Source organism: Larimichthys crocea, chromosome X (assembly GCF_000972845.2).
Source record: "Larimichthys crocea isolate SSNF chromosome X, L_crocea_2.0, whole genome shotgun sequence".
Classification (NCBI taxonomy): domain Eukaryota; kingdom Metazoa; phylum Chordata; class Actinopteri; family Sciaenidae; genus Larimichthys; species Larimichthys crocea.
Window position 1 is genome coordinate 7451921 of NC_040020.1, and position 20997 is coordinate 7472917.

The following is a 20997-nucleotide window of genomic DNA, read 5'->3' on the forward strand; positions in this document are numbered from 1 at the left end:
ACATACCTCCACCCATGAGGAAAAAAAAAACTTTTTTCTTTAAACCTTTTGTTACCTCAAATTGAGATCTGGTGGTATAATTCAGCTCACAACACATATCCTAGCGAATTCTTCAAAATATTTCGGCAAGAGATACATCAGCTGTGCCATTCAGCCTGCCTGGAACAGTGGTTGCATATATTGTATTATATTGTATGGTTGCAGAACAAGACTCCATCTAAACAGCCTGTGATCACAATAGACCAACAAATCCCAGAGGCTGCCTGTCACATGATTCAAAATGCTGAGTGAGTCTTGTCATGAGCTACTGTTGGGTCAACAGGAGTCAACTAAACACCAAAAACAAAACATGATCGTTGTGTTGATGTGCGATGTACAATGCAAGCTGGATAATTACAGGAACTCACATGAAAAAGCTGAAGTTGTGATGATTTCACTGGTTGCAGACACAGCCTCGTTCCTCATTCAGTCTATTTCCTCATTTTCATTTATTTTCAACTTAAAAGCTGCAGCCAGGCAGCACAATGACTGGACTTTGATGTTTATATGTTCCAATACTCTCCAAACTTTCAGAGGTAAGAGTCTTTGGGTTTTTTGTTACATTTGTACAGCATGTGAAGCTTGATTTTGCTTGTCCTTTCACATCACTCTGTAAAACCAGCCTCAGCTGTACTTTGTCTTTAGTGCTGATTAGCAAATGTTTGCATGGTAACGTTTAGTCTAAGGTGGTAAACAATCATTCTGCTCAAACCACTGTGACTACTTTTTTGATTTGGGGTTGTGTATGGCACTGCTTCAAAGAGCTGTAGACACTTGGTCTGTTTTTTTATATGATCCATTTTATTCACCTCACAGCTGACTTGTGTGATGAAACATTGGTCACTTTTTTATGTTAACATCTAAGAACTTTTGTTTTATTCATATTTAGATGAGATGATGTAAAGTTGGTTTTTGTGATGATTTCCTTTATTTAAAGAGCAAAAGCTAACGGACAGCTTTCTCAATGAATGGAAGGATCTGAAAATTATTACCATCCTGCATTTAACATTACAGTTTCCATTTAACTTAAACAGTGTAGCACTTAAGAAATTACATGAAAGTCAGCTCACAGAGCAGCAGCATAAGGCTTGATTGGCCAGACTCCTGTGTCAGCCCAATCACAACTCCTGTTGCTGCTCTGATTCATTGTGTCATACTTTTCCTTCAGGTTGACGATACTGCCTGATTTTAGCCACGATGTCGTCAGAGGACCTTTTGAACACTCTGGAGGATTTGACAGACGATGAACTGAAGAAGTTCAAATGATATCTGAAGCAGCCTGACGTTGGAATAGTTTATTGTGCTGTTGTAATAACAGCACAGGATATTTCATAGGAAACAGGAACCTGAAAAAGGTGAAGTTGGAATTTTACTGCTTGCAGACACAGCCCGTATTTCCTCATTCTTCATTTTACTACACAGGCTGTGTCTGCAGCCAGGCAGCAGAATGACTGGACTTTGACGTGTCAACATGTTGTAATTTCTCCAAACGTTCAGAGGTAAGACTCTTTTTTATGCTCCAGCTCATCTGTAGATAACTTTGTAATGTCATGTGAAGCGTAGTTTATTTATCTCTTTCATGTCCCTGTAAACAAGCCTGTCCCTCAACTAAAGTTGCTTTTTCAACTTTCAACTAGCACCATCATCATCACCAGCTTCATCCATACTTTGGTTAATGACAAAAACACATAGGAAGCTAAAAATGACATTTATATCAATCTCCATTGTACTTGACGATACTGCCTGATTTTAGCCACGATGTCGTCAGAGGACCTTTTGAACACTCTGGGATTTGACAGACGATGAACTGAAGAAACTTCAAATGGTATCTGAAGCAGCCTGACGTCCTGGATGGATACCAAACCATCAAAGTGTCCAAGCTGGAGAAGGCAGACAGACGGGACATCGTGGATCTGATGTGAAACCCTATGAACTTCATGGAGCTCTGAAGGTGACCAAGAAGGTTTTAGAGAAGATCAACAAGAACGATCTGGTCCAGAGTCTGTCAGAGACAAGCTCAGGACCAGAAGGTCAGTCACATCCTTATTTTTATATTTTCAGATACAGAGTGACACAATACTTAAAGGAACAGGGTCTCTCAGTGCAGAAGATCATTGTATTCACCAAAGAACAAAACAAGTGGAGGTCTGAGCTCATAATTATGAGAAAAGGTTTCAGTTATCTGTTCTTGTTGTTTGAGAGGACGAGGTGTGATGACTTTATTTCATTAATCACATTTTCTATACATATATTTTCTATGCATTGTGCATTTTCTCTTTTAGAATCTTGTTGACCAATGAAAAGATGTTTTGTTCAATCATGCATGTCGGGTCGATAGAAGGAGGATAGCTTTATAAACGTTCTGACTTTCAATTTGAGGATAGACAACATGAATGATTTTGAGTTTCCTGTATTTTTGACAAACAGCCAATCATATTGTGAGGCCATTGCTGTCTAAGTAGCAGCGAGCTCAGTTTTATTTTCAGATTGGAAACTTTAAGGGATTTTTTTGTGTTGTGACTTTTAAACTGTTCCGTGGTGCATGTAGGATTTACTTCCTGTGCTAATATGCAACGAGTGCAACGATTTTTAAGTGCAGTGCAAATAAGGTTGTTCATTAAAAGAGGTTTCAACAAACTGTGATGCAGATGCTAACAAACTAAAGATTGTTGACTGACTGTGAGGAATATCTGCATGTCACTAAATTTAATAGTAACAGTACATTTTGGATTATCATATTTCAGTTAACAATGCTGCATATACAGTGACTTGTCTCTACAGATAAAGATTTATTGGAGTTGCACAGAGATCACACTCCAACTAATCAGTTATTCAAGATGAAACTTAACTTTATGATAAAGTAAAATTAGTCAGTTTGAAAATATAACACACAATCTCTCTCTCAGGATCAATGGATGTCAATGATGTTGGCGAGACTTCAGAGAACAGAGGACCTTCCTCCTGTCAGAGTCAAGGTAAAGCTGCTGTATTCTCTTGTGGTATGGAAGCCCTGACAGGCCAAATGTAGTTTTTTTGTTGTTGCTTTTTTTTTTTTACTTGCATGCATGAGACATTATGACTCCATTCTAACTAAGTGGAATCAAAGATTATGAGATTTAGGTGAATCAGCATATCTGCTAAAATGATTAAATTTAAGTCCCTCCAAAAAGGTTTTGAATATTTTTTTCTTCTGCCGAAGACAGTCACAGAAATTATACATCAGACAACTCTAAAGTGGGATTATTGTAAATAAACTGTTTAGAAACTATAACTGTTTATCATGAGTGAACTTCAGCTAATCAAACAATGAACCATAGAACACAGTAAAACTCTTACTATGCTAACCTCTTCAGCAGAGGCAAATAGTCACTTCACATACGTCATCACACACATAGGGTTAAACCATGCCTGCATCTCGTGGCCTAACTGGCTGTAGTTCCTCAAAAGACGCTGATTGGTTTGTAACCACTGGGCTCGGACACAAATGCATAGCGTGTATAAGATATTCAATTGAAGACAATACAAAGACAAGTTATTGTTCAACTGATGAAACTTTATGATCAAACTGATACACTTCTGAATTTGATGTCTGCAACATGTTTTGAAAAAGTTTGGAAAAAAGACTTTAAAGGTTGTTGGATGCTCAAATAACACCTTTCAGATGATATCATGATCAGGTATGAAAGGAGGAGTCCTTGAAAGGTTCAAATACTTTTGTAAATATACACACTTCCTGAATTGGATGTCAGCAACAAGAATTCTTGTCCACAGGCAAACAAAACATACCTTTTAGCAAAACAAAAAAAATAAATTGTTTTCTGATGCTTGTGAGAAAACAGGCTGATTGTGTTTTTTTTCCTGTTTATGTCACAGATGAGATTGTTCCAGTACCAGAGCCACGACACATCTCATATTACCAACAGTTACTTCAGTCAAACCTCCAGGACAAGTTCATGTGTGCACAAGAGGGGTGGTCACAGAAGAAGGATGAGGAACGTCTGGTTGATATCTACACAGAGCTGTACATCACAGCTGGAGGTGACATCCACATCAACACACAGCATGAGGTCATGCAGATTGAGGCAGCAGGGAAGCCAGCAGATACAGAGAAATCAGTTGAATGCACTGACATGTTCAAGCCTCCCTCTGGAAGATATAAACCCATAAGAACAGTGCTGACCACTGGAATCGCAGGAATTGGAAAAACATTTCTTACGTGCAAGTTTGTGTTGGACTGGGCTGAAGGAAGAGCCAATCAGGATGTGCATCTCATATTCCCCTTCACCTTTCGCCAGCTGAACTTATGGACAGGACAAAAGTTTTCATTGACAGAGGTCATTCATGAATGTATCACTGAGGCCAGAGTCATCCCAGAAGAAGCTCTTAACTACATCTTTACAACTCTGCAGTCATCAGGAATCACCAACTATGACAGAAGTGAATTCAAAGTTCTGTTTGTTTTGGATGGACTGGATGAGAGCCGACTTCAACTGGACTGCTCTACCAATAAAAACCAGGCAGTTAAATTTGATGTTACAGCGTCGACCTCAGTGGATGAGCTGCTGACAAACCTCATCAAGAGAAAACTGCTTCCTTCTGCTCGCCTCTGGATAACCACACGACCTGCAGCAGCCAATCAGATCCATTCTGATTTTGTCAACATCATGACAGAGGTCAGAGGGTTCACTGACCCTCAGAAGGACGAGTACTTCAAGAAGAGATTCAGAGATGAGGAGCAGGCCAGCAGAATCATCTCCCACATCAAGACATCACGAAGCCTCCACATCATGTGCCACATCCCAGTCTTCTGCTGGATCACTGCTACAGTTCTGGAGGATCTGTTGAAGACCAGAGAGGGAGGAGAGCTGCCCAAGACCCTGACTGAGATGTACACAGAGTTCCTGGTGTTTCAGATGGATCGGACAAAAGACAGGAATGACCAAAAACAGTGCATCCAGTACATCAAGTCATTATCAAAACTGGCTTTCCAGCAGCTGGAAAAGGGCAACCTGATCTTCTACGAGAAAGATCTAAAAGAGAGTGGCATTGATGTCAGAGGAGCCTCAGTGTGTTCAGGAGTGTTCACAGAGATCTTTAAAGAAGAACGTGGGAAGAAGAAAGAAGATGACAAGATGTTTAGCTTCATCCATCTGAGTGTTCAGGAGTTTTTGGCAGCTTTACATGTAGAGAGGAAACTCATTAACACAAACAAGAATGTGATGTCTGAACCAGGGCAAACGTTTGAACGTGTGCGAATGTTTTTCACCAAAACATCTGTGACGGAGGTCCACAGGTTTGCTATTGACAAGGCCTTACAGAGTCCAAATGGACACCTGGACTTGTTCCTCCGCTTCCTCCTGGGTCTTTCACTGGAGACCAATCAGACCAAGCTCCCTGAAGGCCTACTGAACAAGAAAAGAAGCTCACAGACCAATCAGGAAACAGTCGAGTACATCAAGAAGAAGATCAGTGAGAATCTGTCTCCAGAGAGAATCATCAATCTGTTCCACTGTCTGAATGAACTGAATGATCTTTCTCTAGTGGAGGAGATCCAACAGTACCTGAGTTCAGGAAGTCTCTCCACAGATGAACTGACTCCTGCTCAGTGGTCAGCTCTGGTCTTCATCTTACTGTCATCAGACAAAGATCTGGAAGTGTTTGACCTGAAGAAATACTCTGCTTCAGAGGAGGTTCTTCTGAGGATGCTGCCAGTGGTCAAAGCCTCCAACAAAGCTCTGTAAGTGCACAGACACCAAAGATAATAACTGTATGAAACTTGTAGTGGTGTTCTTAATTAATGAATACCTTAGTCAATAGGTAGATGCATTCAGTCAAAAAATTGATTATCTTATGTGGCCATATAAAATAATTACAGTACAGGTCAATTAAGATGTACAGACCCTAAAGATAAGACTGTATTTTTTTGATTAATTACTGTCAGTTTTCAGTAATATACACAATGAAAAAACTGATGAGCTGGCGAGTTATCCAGGGTGTACCCTGCCTCTCACCCAAAGTCAACTGGGATAGGCTCTAGCCTCACCATGACCCTGATGAGGCGGTTACTCATAACGGATCAAAAACCTGTAAACATCCAAAACACGTTTCTCATCACTCGCGATATTCACTATAGAAATGTGATGTGTTTTACATTGTAGGTTGAGTGGCTGTAATCTGTCAGAGAGAAGCTGTAAAGCTCTGTCATCAGTTCTCAGCTCCCAGTCCTCACGTCTGACAGAGCTGGACCTGAGTAACAACGACCTGAAGGATTCAGGAGGGAAGCTGCTCTCTGCTGGACTGAAGAGTCCACACTGTACACTGGAGACTCTCAGGTGACGCCTTTGTATAATATTGTGTTTCCCTGTTGATAAAATAAAAATGTGTGAGTTTTGAGTTTATTTGAAATTACAAATGTATGTATATATATTTGTTTCTACTACGTTGTTGTTGATCATGTTTGCAATTCGAATCATTTATTTTCACACGATCATTCCATAAATTTTTCACTGCCATAAAACATATCTGGGATGTTAAAGTAAAACATAAAGGAAAATGTCTGTGTGTGTTTTTTTTTATCAGGTTAAATCAAACCAGGCTCACAGAGAAATGCTGTCAGGAGTTCTCATCAGTTCTCAGCTCCCAGTCCTCACGTCTGAGAGATCTGGACCTGAGTAACAACGACCTGCAGGATTCAGGAGGGAAGCTGCTCTCTGCTGGACTGGAGAGTCCACACTGTACATTAGAGACTCTCAGGTCAGATCATAATCATGATGAAATGCTATATGGCAGGGGTTCTCAACCTTTTTGAAGGTGTAAAGCAATAGTTAGCAAGGATTTAAATTGGGAAGTATGTGGTCTAGGGGGGGCATTCAAATAAAATGTGAGAGAATGATAAACCGAATGCATATTTGAGTGCATCATCATTCCTAATCATCTGATTGAGCATTACTGCTTGTGCTGGCAGGCAGAACTGAAAGGGGTGGTAGAGGGAGGATGCATGATCAATTCTTATCAGATAACATCTTCACAGACTGGTAACCGATACTGGTCAGACTGGTAATGGACTCTATGGTCCAGTTTTGTAATGCACAAATCCCCAACACACGCCACACTCTCTCATTTATCCAGTGCTCCTGTATTTCTGAATGTGTAAGCCGATGCATTTCAGATGTTTTAATGCCAAAATGATACATCTAACGTGCACTATGAATTCTTAATACACTAGCTACATACTGCAGGCAACTCTGGTTTTAACATTCATACGGTCTGGTAACAGCCCGAACATAGCCCGAAACTGGAAGGAGTAAAAGTGACTTAAGTGAACATGAAGTAGCCCCATAGTTTTGGGGGTGCAGTGTCATAGATTCTTTTAGATAACTGCTAGATTTTCTCTGGAAAAAAGAAATTAACTTGGAAATGTTTGGATAACAGTACTGTTTGTTGTGATGCTAAAGTGAAACAGAAAAATAAATATTTTTTAAAATCATTTTTATCAGGTTAAATCAAACCAGGCTCACAGAGAAATGCTGTCAGGAGTTCTCATCAGTTCTCAGCTCCAAGTCATCACATCTAACAGAGCTGGACCTGAGTAACAACGACCTGCAGGATTCAGGAGTGAAGCTGCTCTCTGCTGGACTGGAGAGTCCACATTGTTCACTGGAGACTCTCAGGTAAGATTACACTGCCGTGCTTTTGTGGAAAACATTATTGTACCTTGAATATTCAAACACATCAAAATGTCTGTGGGCTTGTTTTGTGCTGCATACCATACAACATACAGTTTCTGCATTAGTGAAGCAAACAAGTCTTTATTTTTGTGAAAATTAATAGATATTACAGAATTTCAGAATTGTGAAATGTGTTTAAACCCTGACCATGTTTTCATCTGTATAGTTTTGGCTTGTTTATCATAAAACAAAAATATTTTTGTTTTCATTTGTTATTATCAGATTAAACCAGTCTAGCCTCACAGAGAAATGCTGTCAGGAGTTCTCATCAGTTCTCAGCTCCCAGTCTTCACGTCTGACAGAGCTGGACCTGAGTAACAACGACCTGCAGGATTCAGGAGTGAAGCTGCTCTCTGCTGGACTGGAGAGTCCACACTGTACACTGGAGACTCTCAGGTCATATCACACTGTGACACTTTTTTATGAAGTTCTTGTGCTGAATTGTAATTGTTAAAAAGTCACCTGAAGCTGGAGATGGAGTGTTCAACCAACTCGTGGCATTTCAGCATTAGCTTGCTAGAGCTGAACATAAATCCCTGTAACCTACAGAATTTGCATTTGTTTGTTAGAAATGAAAGGCTGCTCTTGTTTCCTTTGGTATGAAATTCCATGAGTATTGTTTGATTGTAAGAACAAAAAGCTTGACAGGTGTAGTAGCAGTAACTAATGGGGGCAGGTATTAGCGAATGATTGTCAGTTGGCCCAAACCTTACACTACTCTACTGTTTCAACATGCACACAAGACATTTAATTCTTTATTTTTAATGCACAAGCTGAATACACTGAATCATGAATTGTCAGAAGCTCCTATCAGTTCTCAGCTCCCAGTCCTCTAAACTGGGAGAGTTGGTCCTAGAGGAAGCATCATCATGACCAGTTAGTGATTGGAGGAAATTCTAAAACTGAGATTTTTTTTTTCCATTGTAAAATAGAAACCATGTGTATGTCGCTATCTCCATCTCCTCTTCAGGCTAAATGGCTGTAGTCTGTCGTGGAAAAGCTGTCATGCTGTGATCTCAGTTCTCCGCTCCCAGTCCTCAAGTCTGAAAGATCTGGACCTGAGTAACAACGACCTGCAGGATTCAGGAGTGAAGCTGCTCTCTGCTGGACTGGAGAGTCCACACTGTACACTGGAGACTCTCAGGTCAGATTTCAATCTGAAGCCTTGACTCCACATGGATCTATGGCGTCGCATCCGTGACATTTGTGTCCATCCTCCACACAGCTTAATGCATTTCAGGAGTGAGGCATTTTGCCCACATTTTTTTAACTTGCTTAGATTTAGTTAATTAGTTCATTTTTACTAAGTATTCTACATAGTTGAATTATTTCCATTTGTCTGTTTTTACGATAGGGTGTCTGCACAGGATGTTTTATTTTGAAAGCTGACTGGATTCTCGTTGCCATTTCTGTGTTTAAATTCCTGCTAGCTTAATCTGCACTGTGCATATTGATGCAGCTTCTGTCAAAAGTAGACTACCCGTGTATTCAGGGATTTTCCATGAAAATCATGTTATACAGAAAGAAAAATTCAGAAATGTACTAGAACCCTGTCCTAAGGCACTACACTGAAACAAAAAAATATGTTTTTCGTATTTATATTTTAGGTTAAATCAAACCGGGCTCACAGAGAAATGCTGTCAGGAGTTCTCATCAGTTCTCAGCTCCCAGTCCTCACGTCTGACAGAGCTGGACCTGAGTAACAATGACCTGCAGGATTCAGGAGTGAAGCTGCTCTCTGCTGGACTGGAGAGTCCACACTGTACACTGGAGACTCTCAGGTCAGGATGCAGGTCATTTAGCCTTTCTTTTATCTAGTCATTTAAATGTTGCTGGACATGATGTCTCTGTTGATATCCAGCATCTGTAGGATTTAACTGAGGTGAGAACTGGTTGCAAGGAAAGTTTAATAGTTGTTATTCTGTTGAGATATTTTGATGTCATTCACACAGGGATAATGAGGAACTCTAACAAGGAAAAAGACACCCAATGATATAAAAAACAAATTATTTCTGTGTGTGTGTGTGTGTGTGTGTCTCCAGGCTGTCAGGCTGTCTGATAGCAGAGGAAGGTTGTACTTCTCTGGCCTCAGCTTTGAGCTCCAACCCCTCCCATCTGAGAGAGCTGGACCTGAACTACAATCATCCAGGAGAGTCAGGAGTGAAGCTGCTGTCTGCTGGTCTGGAGGATCCACACTGGAGACTGGACACTCTCAGGTATGAAGAGACAACAAGAGCTCACACACTGTTTCTCTGTCACACTGACAGGCTGAGGACTGTTGGTTCACAGTCTGAACCAGCAGCACTGCTGATAACAGTGAAGACAGTAACTGATGTGCTGAATGACCTCTCATTCCAGGAGAGGATTTTTGATGTACTATGAGTTTCATATATCAAAACTTTAACTTTAAATGTCTTTCAAAGGACATCAGTCATCTTAACACAGCACACAGCAAGAACCACGAAATTCATGTCCAGAATAGACTCATGAAACATTATTAGACTCATGAAACAACTTTTCTCAGGTCTGTAAAATATGCCCTTAGAAAAGTGCATCTCATTCAGAGGTGTTGATTTAACTTCACAGTCATTTTGGATGATGTAGTTCGTGCTGCTGTTGAACTGCATTGCTTTAAACCTTTATTCATATAGGTGAAGTGAACAACATATAACACCTGTAAAACAGTGAAAGAAGATAAAGGTCTACTGCCAAGCTAGAAACTATGTGAGGTTGTAGTTACAAACTGATTTGTCTTGATGGTGGATGTGAGTGAATCTTTCTGAAGATCATTGATGAAGAAGCTTCTGAAGGTTCATTCTTTGTTTCTTCCTTCAGGGTGGATCATGGTGGAGAGCAGAGGCTGAAACCTGGTCTGAGGAAGTGTAAGTGTTTGTTCACTTTGATTCATGAAAACAAGGCAGCACATGTTAAAGGAGTTTAAATCAAAAGCTTGTGTATCTGCATTCAACTCTCAGTTTGGAAGAAGATCCAAAAAGACGAGTCATTGTGAAGTTTGGATCTAATTAACAGTCAGTCTGTTAATAAAGCAACAAAAAAACCCATCAGGTGTGTTAGATGATAAACTGCTGCTGTATTCTGTCTTGTTCTCTCCATCAGATGCCTGTGAACTCACAGTGGACACAAACACAGTGAACACAAACCTCAAACTGTCAGACAACAACAGGAAGGTGACAGTCGTGACAGAGGAGCAGCCGTATCCTGATCATCCAGAGAGGTTTGATTACTGGCTTCAGCTGCTGTGTGGAGATGGTCTGACTGGTCGCTGTTACTGGGAGGTCGAGTGGAGAGGAAGAGCTTATGTATCAGTGAGTTACAGAGGAATCAAAAGGAAAGGAAACAGTGCTGACTGCTGGTTTGGACGAAACAATCAGTCTTGGAGTCTGCACTGTTCAGATCTTAATGGTTACTTTGTCAATCACGATAACAGAAAAACACACCTCCCTCCCTCCTTCTCCTCCTCCTCCTCCTCCATCTCCTCCTCCTCCTCGGTCTCTCACAGAGTAGCAGTGTATGTGGACTGTCCTGCTGGCTCTCTGTCCTTCTACAGAGTCTGCTCTGACACACTGATCCACCTCCACACCTTCAACACCACATTCACTGAACCTCTTTATCCTGGGTTTGGGTTTGGATTGAGCTCGCCTGGTTCCTCAGTGTCTCTTTGTTCACTGTAGAACAGAGAGTCTTCTCCGTGCAGAGAAACGCACATACTGACAATAAACTGTACATCTGTGGGTCATTTCACACCATCTACAGACTGATATTGTGCAGACGCCGTGTGTCATTTCATGGACAAATGTCATAGAGAAAAAATATCAGTAGAAAAGAAAATAGAAACAAATTGTGACAGGATGGTTGATGGAAACACACACAGCACTTTCACTGTTTCTGTCCTATGTGAAACTAAAAGTCAACTTTGCCTCATTTTGATATTTTCATTTGCTTTGATTGTGTAATGTATTAATGTTACATAGGTAATGTAGCTCACTGTATGTACTGTAGCATAAGTAATCCAAACTATGATGCTTTCCTAAACCTGATCAAGTAGTTTTGGTGCCAAAACCCAACAAAGCTGTGCTTGTTTCACAGCGTTACCTGACTATTACCATGATGACAAAGGTCACCTGACTTTGTTCTCTCCTGCATGTCCAAAACTTGCATAAACTGTGTCATCTATAACTGCATTAAATGACATGAAAAGCTTAAAATGCATAGGCATACACAGGTTTTCTAAATGGGACTTATTAGAAAATATAGGAGAAAAAAATCAGATTATTGTTGTTTATCTGTTGTTAATTATTACAGGTTGAAATGTTTTTTCATTTTAGTCATTTGAGTTATTCTTGTACACATGACTGCTGTTGTCTGTCCGTCCATCTGTATGTCCATAGACGTGCCATTCTTGTGAAATTAATTAATTATGTTGTGTTGAGACGCCGTAGAAGAAATAAACCCAATGTCACTGAAAAAAGACAGTTGATTGTCATTGCAAAACACATCTGAATACAAATAAATAAAATCAGATAATATTGTGGATATTGTCTGTGTTTATTAGCATAATCAAATCAAATCAAAGTATATTTATATAGCCCTTTACAATAACCAGATGGTACCCAAAGTGCTTGACAACAAAGCCGTAAAAACAATACATAACAGGTACATAGATAAATAAATACAGTTAAATTAAAATACAATAAAAAATTAAAAGTGCTGTAGTGTTAAAAGCCTTCCAGAAATACATAAGACGCAGCAGACAGAGTGAGTACACCTGAAGGAACAGTACTGCCCTAGTCGGAATAAAACGCCAATCTAAAAAAGTGAGTCTTAAGTTTTGATTTAAAAAAGCTGAGATCAGTAGTGGTGTGGATGACAGCGGGCAGTTTGTTCCACAGTCTGGGACCAGTGACGGCAAAGGAACGATCGCCCCACTGTTTAAGTCTGGACCTCGGGGCCCCCACTGTTTAAGTCTGGACCTCGGGGCCTCCAGCAGAAGCTGACCCAAAGAGCGCAGGGCTGAGGGCTTAACGGCGTTAAAAACAAACAACAGAAGTTTAAAATCAATTCTAAAACAGACTGGGAGCCAGTGGAGTGACGCCAGCACAGGGGTAATATGTTCACGTCTGGACGTGCCCACTAAAAGAAGCGTTCTGCACAAGTTGCAGACGAGAAGTTGAGGACTGATTGAGTCCAATGTAAAGGGCGTTGCAGTAATCAAGTCTGGAGCTAATAAAAGCATGGATTGCCCTCTCAAGATCCTGCCGACTGAGGAAAGACTTTACTTTTGCTGAAAAAAGCTCGTGCTGACAACAGAGCTAATCTGTTTGTTAAACTTTAGCCTATTATCACGTTACCCCAAGGTTTTTGACTTGTGTTTTAAACAGAGGGGCCAGAGTGCCAGAGTTTGTGGTGAAAACATTTGACATAAATGGTGAACCAAACACAATGTATTCGGTTTTGCTGTCATTTAGATGCAAGAAGTTCTGTGCCAGCCACTGCTTTATATCAGTGATGCAATCCAACAGCTCAGCAAGTGCAGTGTTATTGTTCGGTCTAATCAACACCCCTAAACTGCCATATAAGGTTACCTGTTCCTCTCAGTGTGGGTAAGTTTTACCATCAAATGAAAATGTTCTAGATGATTTGTGAGTCATTTTTGACACATCCCAAACATTCAGCATGAAGTATTTGGTCTTTTTGGAAAAGTTGGGATCTCCACTACAATTTAAAACAGAGGTTCAGCCATTGTTGTGTCAAAGGTCAACTGAACACAAAAAAACATCACGTGGCTGTGCTGATTTAGTAATGTGCAACAATGTTTTATAAGAACAGGAACCAGAAAAAGAGGAACTTCACTTCTGCATACAGACACAGCATGTATTTCCTCATTCTTCAGTTAGTTTAAACTTGCATGACCTAGAAGCAGCAGCCAGACTGCAGAATGTTGGACTATGATGTTGTGTGTGTTGTTCTCTAAACCTTCAGAGATGGTAAGAGTCTTTTGGTTTTGTTCTTTTGTTCTATTTGTTGTAAAGCTCATTTTTATTTGTATTCATTCCATGTCACTATAAAAATGTCTCTGTCTCTAGATGAGATATTATTAGATTAGATAGATATTAAGATCATTGCTGTTTATTTAATGTACTTGACGAGTAATCACATCATCTTGGCCATCATCAGGTCAAGATTTCACTTCATCCAACACTTTAGCCTCAGCTAAGCCTCTGATGTCCTCCAGGTGCTAAGTTGTTATTCATCAATGGGATAATTGAAAGAAGTGCATGCAGGCAGTGTGGCATTTCAAAATTACATTAAGTCCAACCTGCAGAGCAGAAGAAGGGCTCTGCAGTCTCTGTACACAAATACTACAAACACAGCTCAGCCAATCACAGCTCCTGTGTCAGCCAATCACAGCTCCTGTGTCAGCCAATCACAATTGTGTCATACTTTTCCTTCAGGTTGACCATACTGCCTGATTTCAGCCACGATGTCGTCAGAGGACCTTTTGAACACTCTGGAGGATTTGACAGACGATGAACTGAAGAAGTTCAAATGGTATCTGAAGCAGCCTGACGTCCTGGATGGATACCAAACCATCAAAGTGTCCAAGCTGGAGAAGGCAGACAGACGGGACATCGTGGATCTGATGGTGAACACCTATAAACTTCATGGAGCTCTGAAGGTGACCAAGAAGGTTTTAGAGAAGATCAACAGGAACGATCTGGTCCAGAGTCTGTCAGAGACGAGCTCAGGACCAGAAGGTCAGTCACATTCCTTATTTTTATATTTTGTACTTTCACATATAAAGAGTGGGTTTACAACACAGTACTACAACAGCATGGACGTCGGAGGACTAATTATATTATTTGTATGAGAAAAGGTTTAGGTTGTATTTACTCCTTGGTTTGAGATACTGGAAATATTAAAGGACCAGTATGCGTGGTGTCTAGCAGTGTATTATTCAAACACCAGCAAGGTCCTTCTGTATCACATGATAAAAGGACATATATGTAGTCAGTTGTTTTGTCAGAATATTGTATGTATTATTGGCTTAAAGGGATGGTTTGGTATGGTCTGACAGTGTAGCCCTGCGGTCAAAACAAAAATGTGTTTTAGCCACATAAAAAAAAATCAGTCTACGTTACAGGGAGAACATGCTTACTGCTTTACCTTGCTGTCAGGCAGCCCTTTCCAATGGTGCTACATTGTCTCAACTGTAGAACTTTTTATTCCTACACCTAACTGTGCCATGCCTGAACACGTCTGCTGGTAACACACTGACTGTAAGTACCTCACAAATGAAGCAATAGGGACATTTTTTCACAGTTTATTGCGTTGACAGTTGTAGTCCCATCATGCTGTTGAAGGTTTTACTTGCAGACATTTCCACATGATGGATCTCTTGCTAGCAGCCCTCAATTAGAAACACATTTATTCTTTATGTTCTTTATTGTTTCTATCGTGTTTTTTTTACTTACTGACAGCAACGTCGTGAGGCAACTGTGGCCTGAGCAGAGACCGGCTAACAGCTTTCAGCGATTTGTTGTGGCTTAACTCTAACAGTTAAATGTGGATGAAGTTCAAAGTTTCTTCTCTCTCTCTCTCAGGGTCAGAGAACAGAGGACCTTCCTCCTCTCAGAGTGAAGGTAACGCTGCTGTATTCTCTGGTTGTATGGAAGCCCTGACAGGCAAAATGTAGAGGTCTATGTCAGTTTTACTCTATGCATTAGATATTATGACTTCATTATAGCTGAGTAAAGGCAAAGGCGGAGGAGGTGCAGGTCTTAAAAGTTTTAAAAAGCATTCAATCACTTCCTTCAAAGTAGATCCCAGAAGCAATCATTGCAGATTCTACATCTATGAACTGAAAGTGGGATTGTCATGACAGTGGACTGAGCTGCAGGAGATTGTTCAAAAATGTATTTTACTAAGTTTTACTAATACTAATAAGTTTCAGTCAGCACCATCAGACCTGCAGTCAACACTTACTTACGTACTTCAGTAAAAACAAGTTTTTTTTTCCTGTTTATGTCACAGATGGGATTGTTCCAGTACCAGAGCCACGACACATCTCATATTACCAACAGTTACTTCAGTCAAACCTCCAGGACAAGTTCATGTGTGCACAAGAGGGGTGGTCACAGAAGAAGGATGAGGAACGTCTGGTTGATATCTACACAGAGCTGTACATCACAGCTGGAGGTGACATCCACATCAACACACAGCATGAGGTCATGCAGATTGAGGCAGCAGGGAAGCCAGCAGATACAGAGAAATCAATTAAACCCAGTGACATGTTCAAGCCTCCCTCTGGAAGATATAAACCCATAAGAACAGTGCTGACCACTGGAATCGCAGGAATTGGAAAAACATTTCTTACGTGCAAGTTTCTGTTGGACTGGGCTGAAGGAAGAGCCAATCAGGATGTGCATCTCATATTCCCCTTCACCTTTCGCCAGCTGAACTTATGGACAGGACAAAAGTTTTCATTGACAGAGGTCATTCATGAATGTATCACTGAGGCCAGAGTCATCCCAGAAGAAGCTCTTAACTACATCTTTACAACTCTGCAGTCATCAGGAATCACCAACTATGACAGAAGTGAATTCAAAGTTCTGTTTGTTTTGGATGGACTGGATGAGAGCCGACTTCAACTGGACTGCTCTACCAATAAAAACCAGGCAGTTAAATTTGATGTTACAGCGTCGACCTCAGTGGATGAGCTGCTGACAAACCTCATCAAGAGAAAACTGCTTCCTTCTGCTCGCCTCTGGATAACCACACGACCTGCAGCAGCCAATCAGATCCATTCTGATTTTGTCAACATCATGACAGAGGTCAGAGGGTTCACTGACCCTCAGAAGGACGAGTACTTCAAGAAGAGATTCAGAGATGAGGAGCAGGCCAGCAGAATCATCTCCCACATCAAGACATCACGAAGCCTCCACATCATGTGCCACATCCCAGTCTTCTGCTGGATCACTGCTACAGTTCTGGAGGATCTGTTGAAGACCAGAGAGGGAGGAGAGCTGCCCAAGACCCTGACTGAGATGTACACAGAATTCCTGGTGTTTCAGATGGATCGGACAAAAGACAGGAATGACCAAAAACAGTGCATCCAGTACATCAAGTCATTATCAAAACTGGCTTTCCAGCAGCTGGAAAAGGGCAACCTGATCTTCTACGAGGAAGATCTAAAAGAGAGTGGCATTGATGTCAGAGGAGCCTCAGTGTGTTCAGGAGTGTTCACAGAGATCTTTAAAGAAGAACGTGGGAAGAAGAAAGAAGATGACAAGATGTTTAGCTTCATCCATCTGAGTGTTCAGGAGTTTTTGGCAGCTTTACATGTAGAGAGGAAACTCATTAACACAAACAAGAATGTGATGTCTGAACCAGGGCAAACGTTTGAACGTGTGCGAATGTTTTTCACCAAAACATCTGTGACGGAGGTCCACAGGTTTGCTATTGACAAGGCCTTACAGAGTCCAAATGGACACCTGGACTTGTTCCTCCGCTTCCTCCTGGGTCTTTCACTGGAGACCAATCAGACCAATCTCCCTGAAGGTCTACTGAACAAGAAAAGAAGCTCACAGACCAATCAGGAAACAGTCAAGTACATCAAGAAGAAGATCAGTGAGAATCTGTCTCCAGAGAGAATCATCAACCTGTTCCACTGTCTGAATGAACTGAATGATCTTTCTCTAGTGGAGGAGATCCAACAGTACCTGAGTTCAGGAAGTCTCTCCACAGGTAGACTGACTCCTGCTCAGTGGTCAGCTCTGGTCTTCATCTTACTGTCATCAGACAAAGATCTGGACGTGTTTGACCTGAAGAAATACTCTGCTTCAGAGGAGGTTCTTCTGAGGATGCTGCCAGTGGTCAAAGCCTCCAACAAAGCGCTGTAAGTGCACAGACACCAAAGATATCTACAACTGAGTAATTAATTATATTATTTGTAAATTTTTTCAAATATGTTTTGCAAACAGTATTATTGATTGTCTTTATTATTAACTCCACTTCAGTCTGAGTGGCTGTAATCTGTCAGAGAGAAGCTTCGAAGCTCTGTCATCAGTTCTCAGCTCCCAGTCCTCACGTCTGACAGAGCTGGACCTGAGTAACAACGACCTGAAGGATTCAGGAGTGAAGCTGCTCTCTGCAGGACTGGAGAGTCCACGCTGTACACTGGAGACCCTCAGGTCAGATCACACTGTGATGTATTTGTGTAACACTGTTTTATGAGGAATTCTTATTCCTATGAAACAATAGGAGATGATAAAAAAAGTCAGCTGGAGCTTAGACATCTTTTCTGTATATGAATCTTAAAATTGTGACCATGCATTGTTTACACTTTGAATCATATTGGAAATTAGTCCTGTTCACTGACATTGAACTGTTCTGTGATGGTATCTATAACATGTTTGTTTTATTGATTATTAGGTTAAATCAAGCCGGCCTCACAGAGAAATGCTGTCAGGAGTTCTCATCAGTTCTCAGCTCCCAGTCCTCATGTCTGACAGAGCTGGACCTGAGTAACAACGACCTGCAGGATTCAGGAGTGAAGCTGCTCTCTGCTGGACTGGAGAGTCCACGCTGTACACTGGAGACTCTCAGGTCAGATCAGCTCCTGCGTGTTTGTGTGTGTAACACTGAGTTTCTGCATTATTGACACAAATATGGATTTTTGTTGATAAACTATACAGTTTACAGACATATTCCTTTGGTTTCACTGTGTTGTTAATGAACATATGTCTGCACTTTAAATTAAATCAAATCAAATAAATTTTTATTTGTACAGCCCAAAGTCACAAAGTCCATTTTCCTCTGAGGCTTTACAATCTGTACAGGGAGTGACACCCTCTGTCCTTAGACCCTCGGTTCCAGTGAGGAAAAACTTCTTCAACCAATACCGTGCCTGACTAAGCATAACCCTGAAAGAGACAGACAGGGGGGGCAGCATAGCTAAGGGATGGGCCAGCACTAACTATAAGCTCTATCAAAAAGGAAAGTCTTCAGTCTACTCTTAAAGGTGTTGACCGTGTCTGCCTCCAGAACCCAGAATGGTAGTTTGTTCCACAGAAGAGGAGCCTGATAGCTGAAAGCTCTGGCTCCCAATCTACTTTTGGAAACTATAGGAACCACAAGGAACCCAGCGTCCTGAGAGCGCAGTGTTCTAGAGGGGTAGTAAGGTATTATGAGCTCTTTTAGATATGATGGTGCCTGACCATGAAGAGCTTTGTAAGTAAGGAGAAGAATTTAAATTCTATTCTAGATTTAATAGGTAGCCAATGCAAGGAAGCCAAAATGGGAGAGATGTGATCTCTGATCTTGGTTCCTGTCAGAACACGTGCAGCAGCATTCTGAATTAACTGCAAAGTCCTAAGAGACTTATTAGAGCAGCCTGATAACAAAGAGTTACAATAGTCCAGCCTTGAAGTAACAAATGCGTGGACTAGTTTTTCTGCATCCGCCTGAGAGACAATGCGTCTGATTTTAGCGATGTTACGTAAGTGGAAGAATGCAGTCCTCGAAATTTGTTTTATGTGGACGTTAAAGGACAAATCCTGATCAAAAACAACTCCAAGATTCTTTACAGTGGAGCTGGAGGCCAGGGTGATCCCATCTAAAGAAACTAAGTCTCTAGAAAGAGAGTTTCTGAGGTGTTTGGGTCCAATTACAAGAACTTCAGTTTTGTCTGAATTTAACATCAAAAAATTGTAGGTCATCCAACTTTTTATATCCCTAAGGCATGCTTGGAGTTTAGTTAACTGATTGATTGCATCAGGCTTGATCGATAAATATAATTGGGTGTCGTCAGCATAACAATGAAAATTGATAGAGTGATTCCTAATAATGTTCCCTAAAGGAAGCATATATAAACTAAATAGAAGTGGTCCTAGTACAGAACCTTGTGGGACTCCATGACAAACTTTGGTATGCATGGAGGATTCATCATTGACGTGAACAAACTGAGATCGATTGAACTTTAGGCCACAAGAACAATCCACAAATGGGATTCATAAAGATACTGAGTTCACTTTTTTCAAATTATTACATGATACAGGATTTTTATCTTTGGTTTGATATGCCACTTGTTGGTTCATTTAAGAGCATAACAAAGAGGGAAGACCACACTGAAACAGTTAAACTGTTAAAGTGAACCAAAAATGACTTATTACGTTTAGTTTAATTTAAGCAGTTTAGTTTAAGCAAACCATATTGTGTTATGTCAGTAATCAGTAGTGTAGTTTTAGGTGCTAAGAATATCTTTGAAAACGGATGATTAAGATTTTAGTTTTGGGTTTTCTATATTTTGCAAGCTGATTATTTTCCTTATAAAAATAAGCATACATATACAATAAATCTGCTTCTGCAAACAATAACAAGCCTTCCAGGAGGACTGAGAGCAAAAGCAAAAGGAAGAGACAAGGCAAGAGGAAGCCATCTTGGCATGACCCACAGTCTGAAGGCATCGAGCTATCGCCGAAAAACAAAAAGGAAAATGTCTTTTGTTTTTCATCAGGTTATGTCAAACTGGCCTCACAACAAAATGCTGTGAAGAGTTCTCATCACTTCTCAGCTCCCAGTCCTCTACTCTAAGAAAGCTGGACCTGAGTAACAACGACCTGCAGGATTCAGGAGTGAAGCTTCTTTCTGTTGGACTGGAGAGTCCACAGTGTACTCTGGAAATGCTCTGGTAAGATCACACCATGATACTTTTGTGTACAGTCGTCCCTCACTATAACGCCGTTCACCTTGCGCGGCCTCGCTGTTTCACAGATGTTTTTAGTGTAATTTTGCATGCTTTTTTTTTTTACAGCGTACTGTACAGTATGAACGCGCATTGTGTTCAGTGTCCTGATTAGCTAAGGGAGTACTGTACAAAATGCGTTCGGCGAGCCAGATTTACATGAGAAATGTGAGAAAATGTTCATTCCTGTCTGAGAAAAGTGTATAAAAGTGTGTGGTTAGGGGTTTTTTGCCCTTAAAACATGTCTAATAATTGTAAAAAATAAAGCTAACTACTTCACAGATTTCGTTTATTGCGGGTTATTTTTAGAACGTATCTCCCACGATAAACGAGGGACCACTGTAGTGCTGTGTTTTCCCTTTTTATGGGTTTCTCGTATCAGTATGAAAGAGCAAGAAACATTAAAGTTTTCAACCCTAGTAACTGTTGCTACATCTGTCAGGCTTTTCATTTTTGCCCAAGACATGT

The 20997-nt window shown here is 40.7% G+C and overlaps 1 protein-coding gene across 6 annotated transcripts in view; it reads left to right on the top strand.

Annotated features, from left to right (window-relative positions):
* Positions 1 to 20997, top strand: part of LOC104939388 (NACHT, LRR and PYD domains-containing protein 12) — a 119892-nt gene that overhangs the window by 85606 nt on the left and 13289 nt on the right. The window contains exons 2-12 of one of the 6 annotated variants that reach the window (XM_027282667.1): positions 2946 to 3014; positions 3913 to 5776; positions 6198 to 6371; positions 6619 to 6792; positions 7536 to 7709; positions 7989 to 8162; positions 8737 to 8910; positions 9374 to 9547; positions 9809 to 9982; positions 10602 to 10648; positions 10884 to 11299. In XM_027282667.1, the coding sequence (XP_027138468.1) occupies positions 2946 to 3014; positions 3913 to 5776; positions 6198 to 6371; positions 6619 to 6792; positions 7536 to 7709; positions 7989 to 8162; positions 8737 to 8910; positions 9374 to 9547; positions 9809 to 9982; positions 10602 to 10648; positions 10884 to 11299 (3614 nt within the window). Of the gene's footprint in view, positions 1 to 500; positions 576 to 1207; positions 1539 to 2945; positions 3015 to 3912; positions 5777 to 6197; positions 6372 to 6618; positions 6793 to 7535; positions 7710 to 7988; positions 8163 to 8736; positions 8911 to 9373; positions 9548 to 9808; positions 9983 to 10601; positions 10649 to 10883; positions 12319 to 13646; positions 13772 to 14239; positions 14543 to 15388; positions 15428 to 15818; positions 17683 to 17803; positions 17978 to 18218; positions 18393 to 20301; positions 20476 to 20997 lie in introns of those variants that run through there. The other 5 variants (XM_027282665.1, XM_027282666.1, XM_027282671.1 and 2 more) reach the window with 5 other exon arrangements.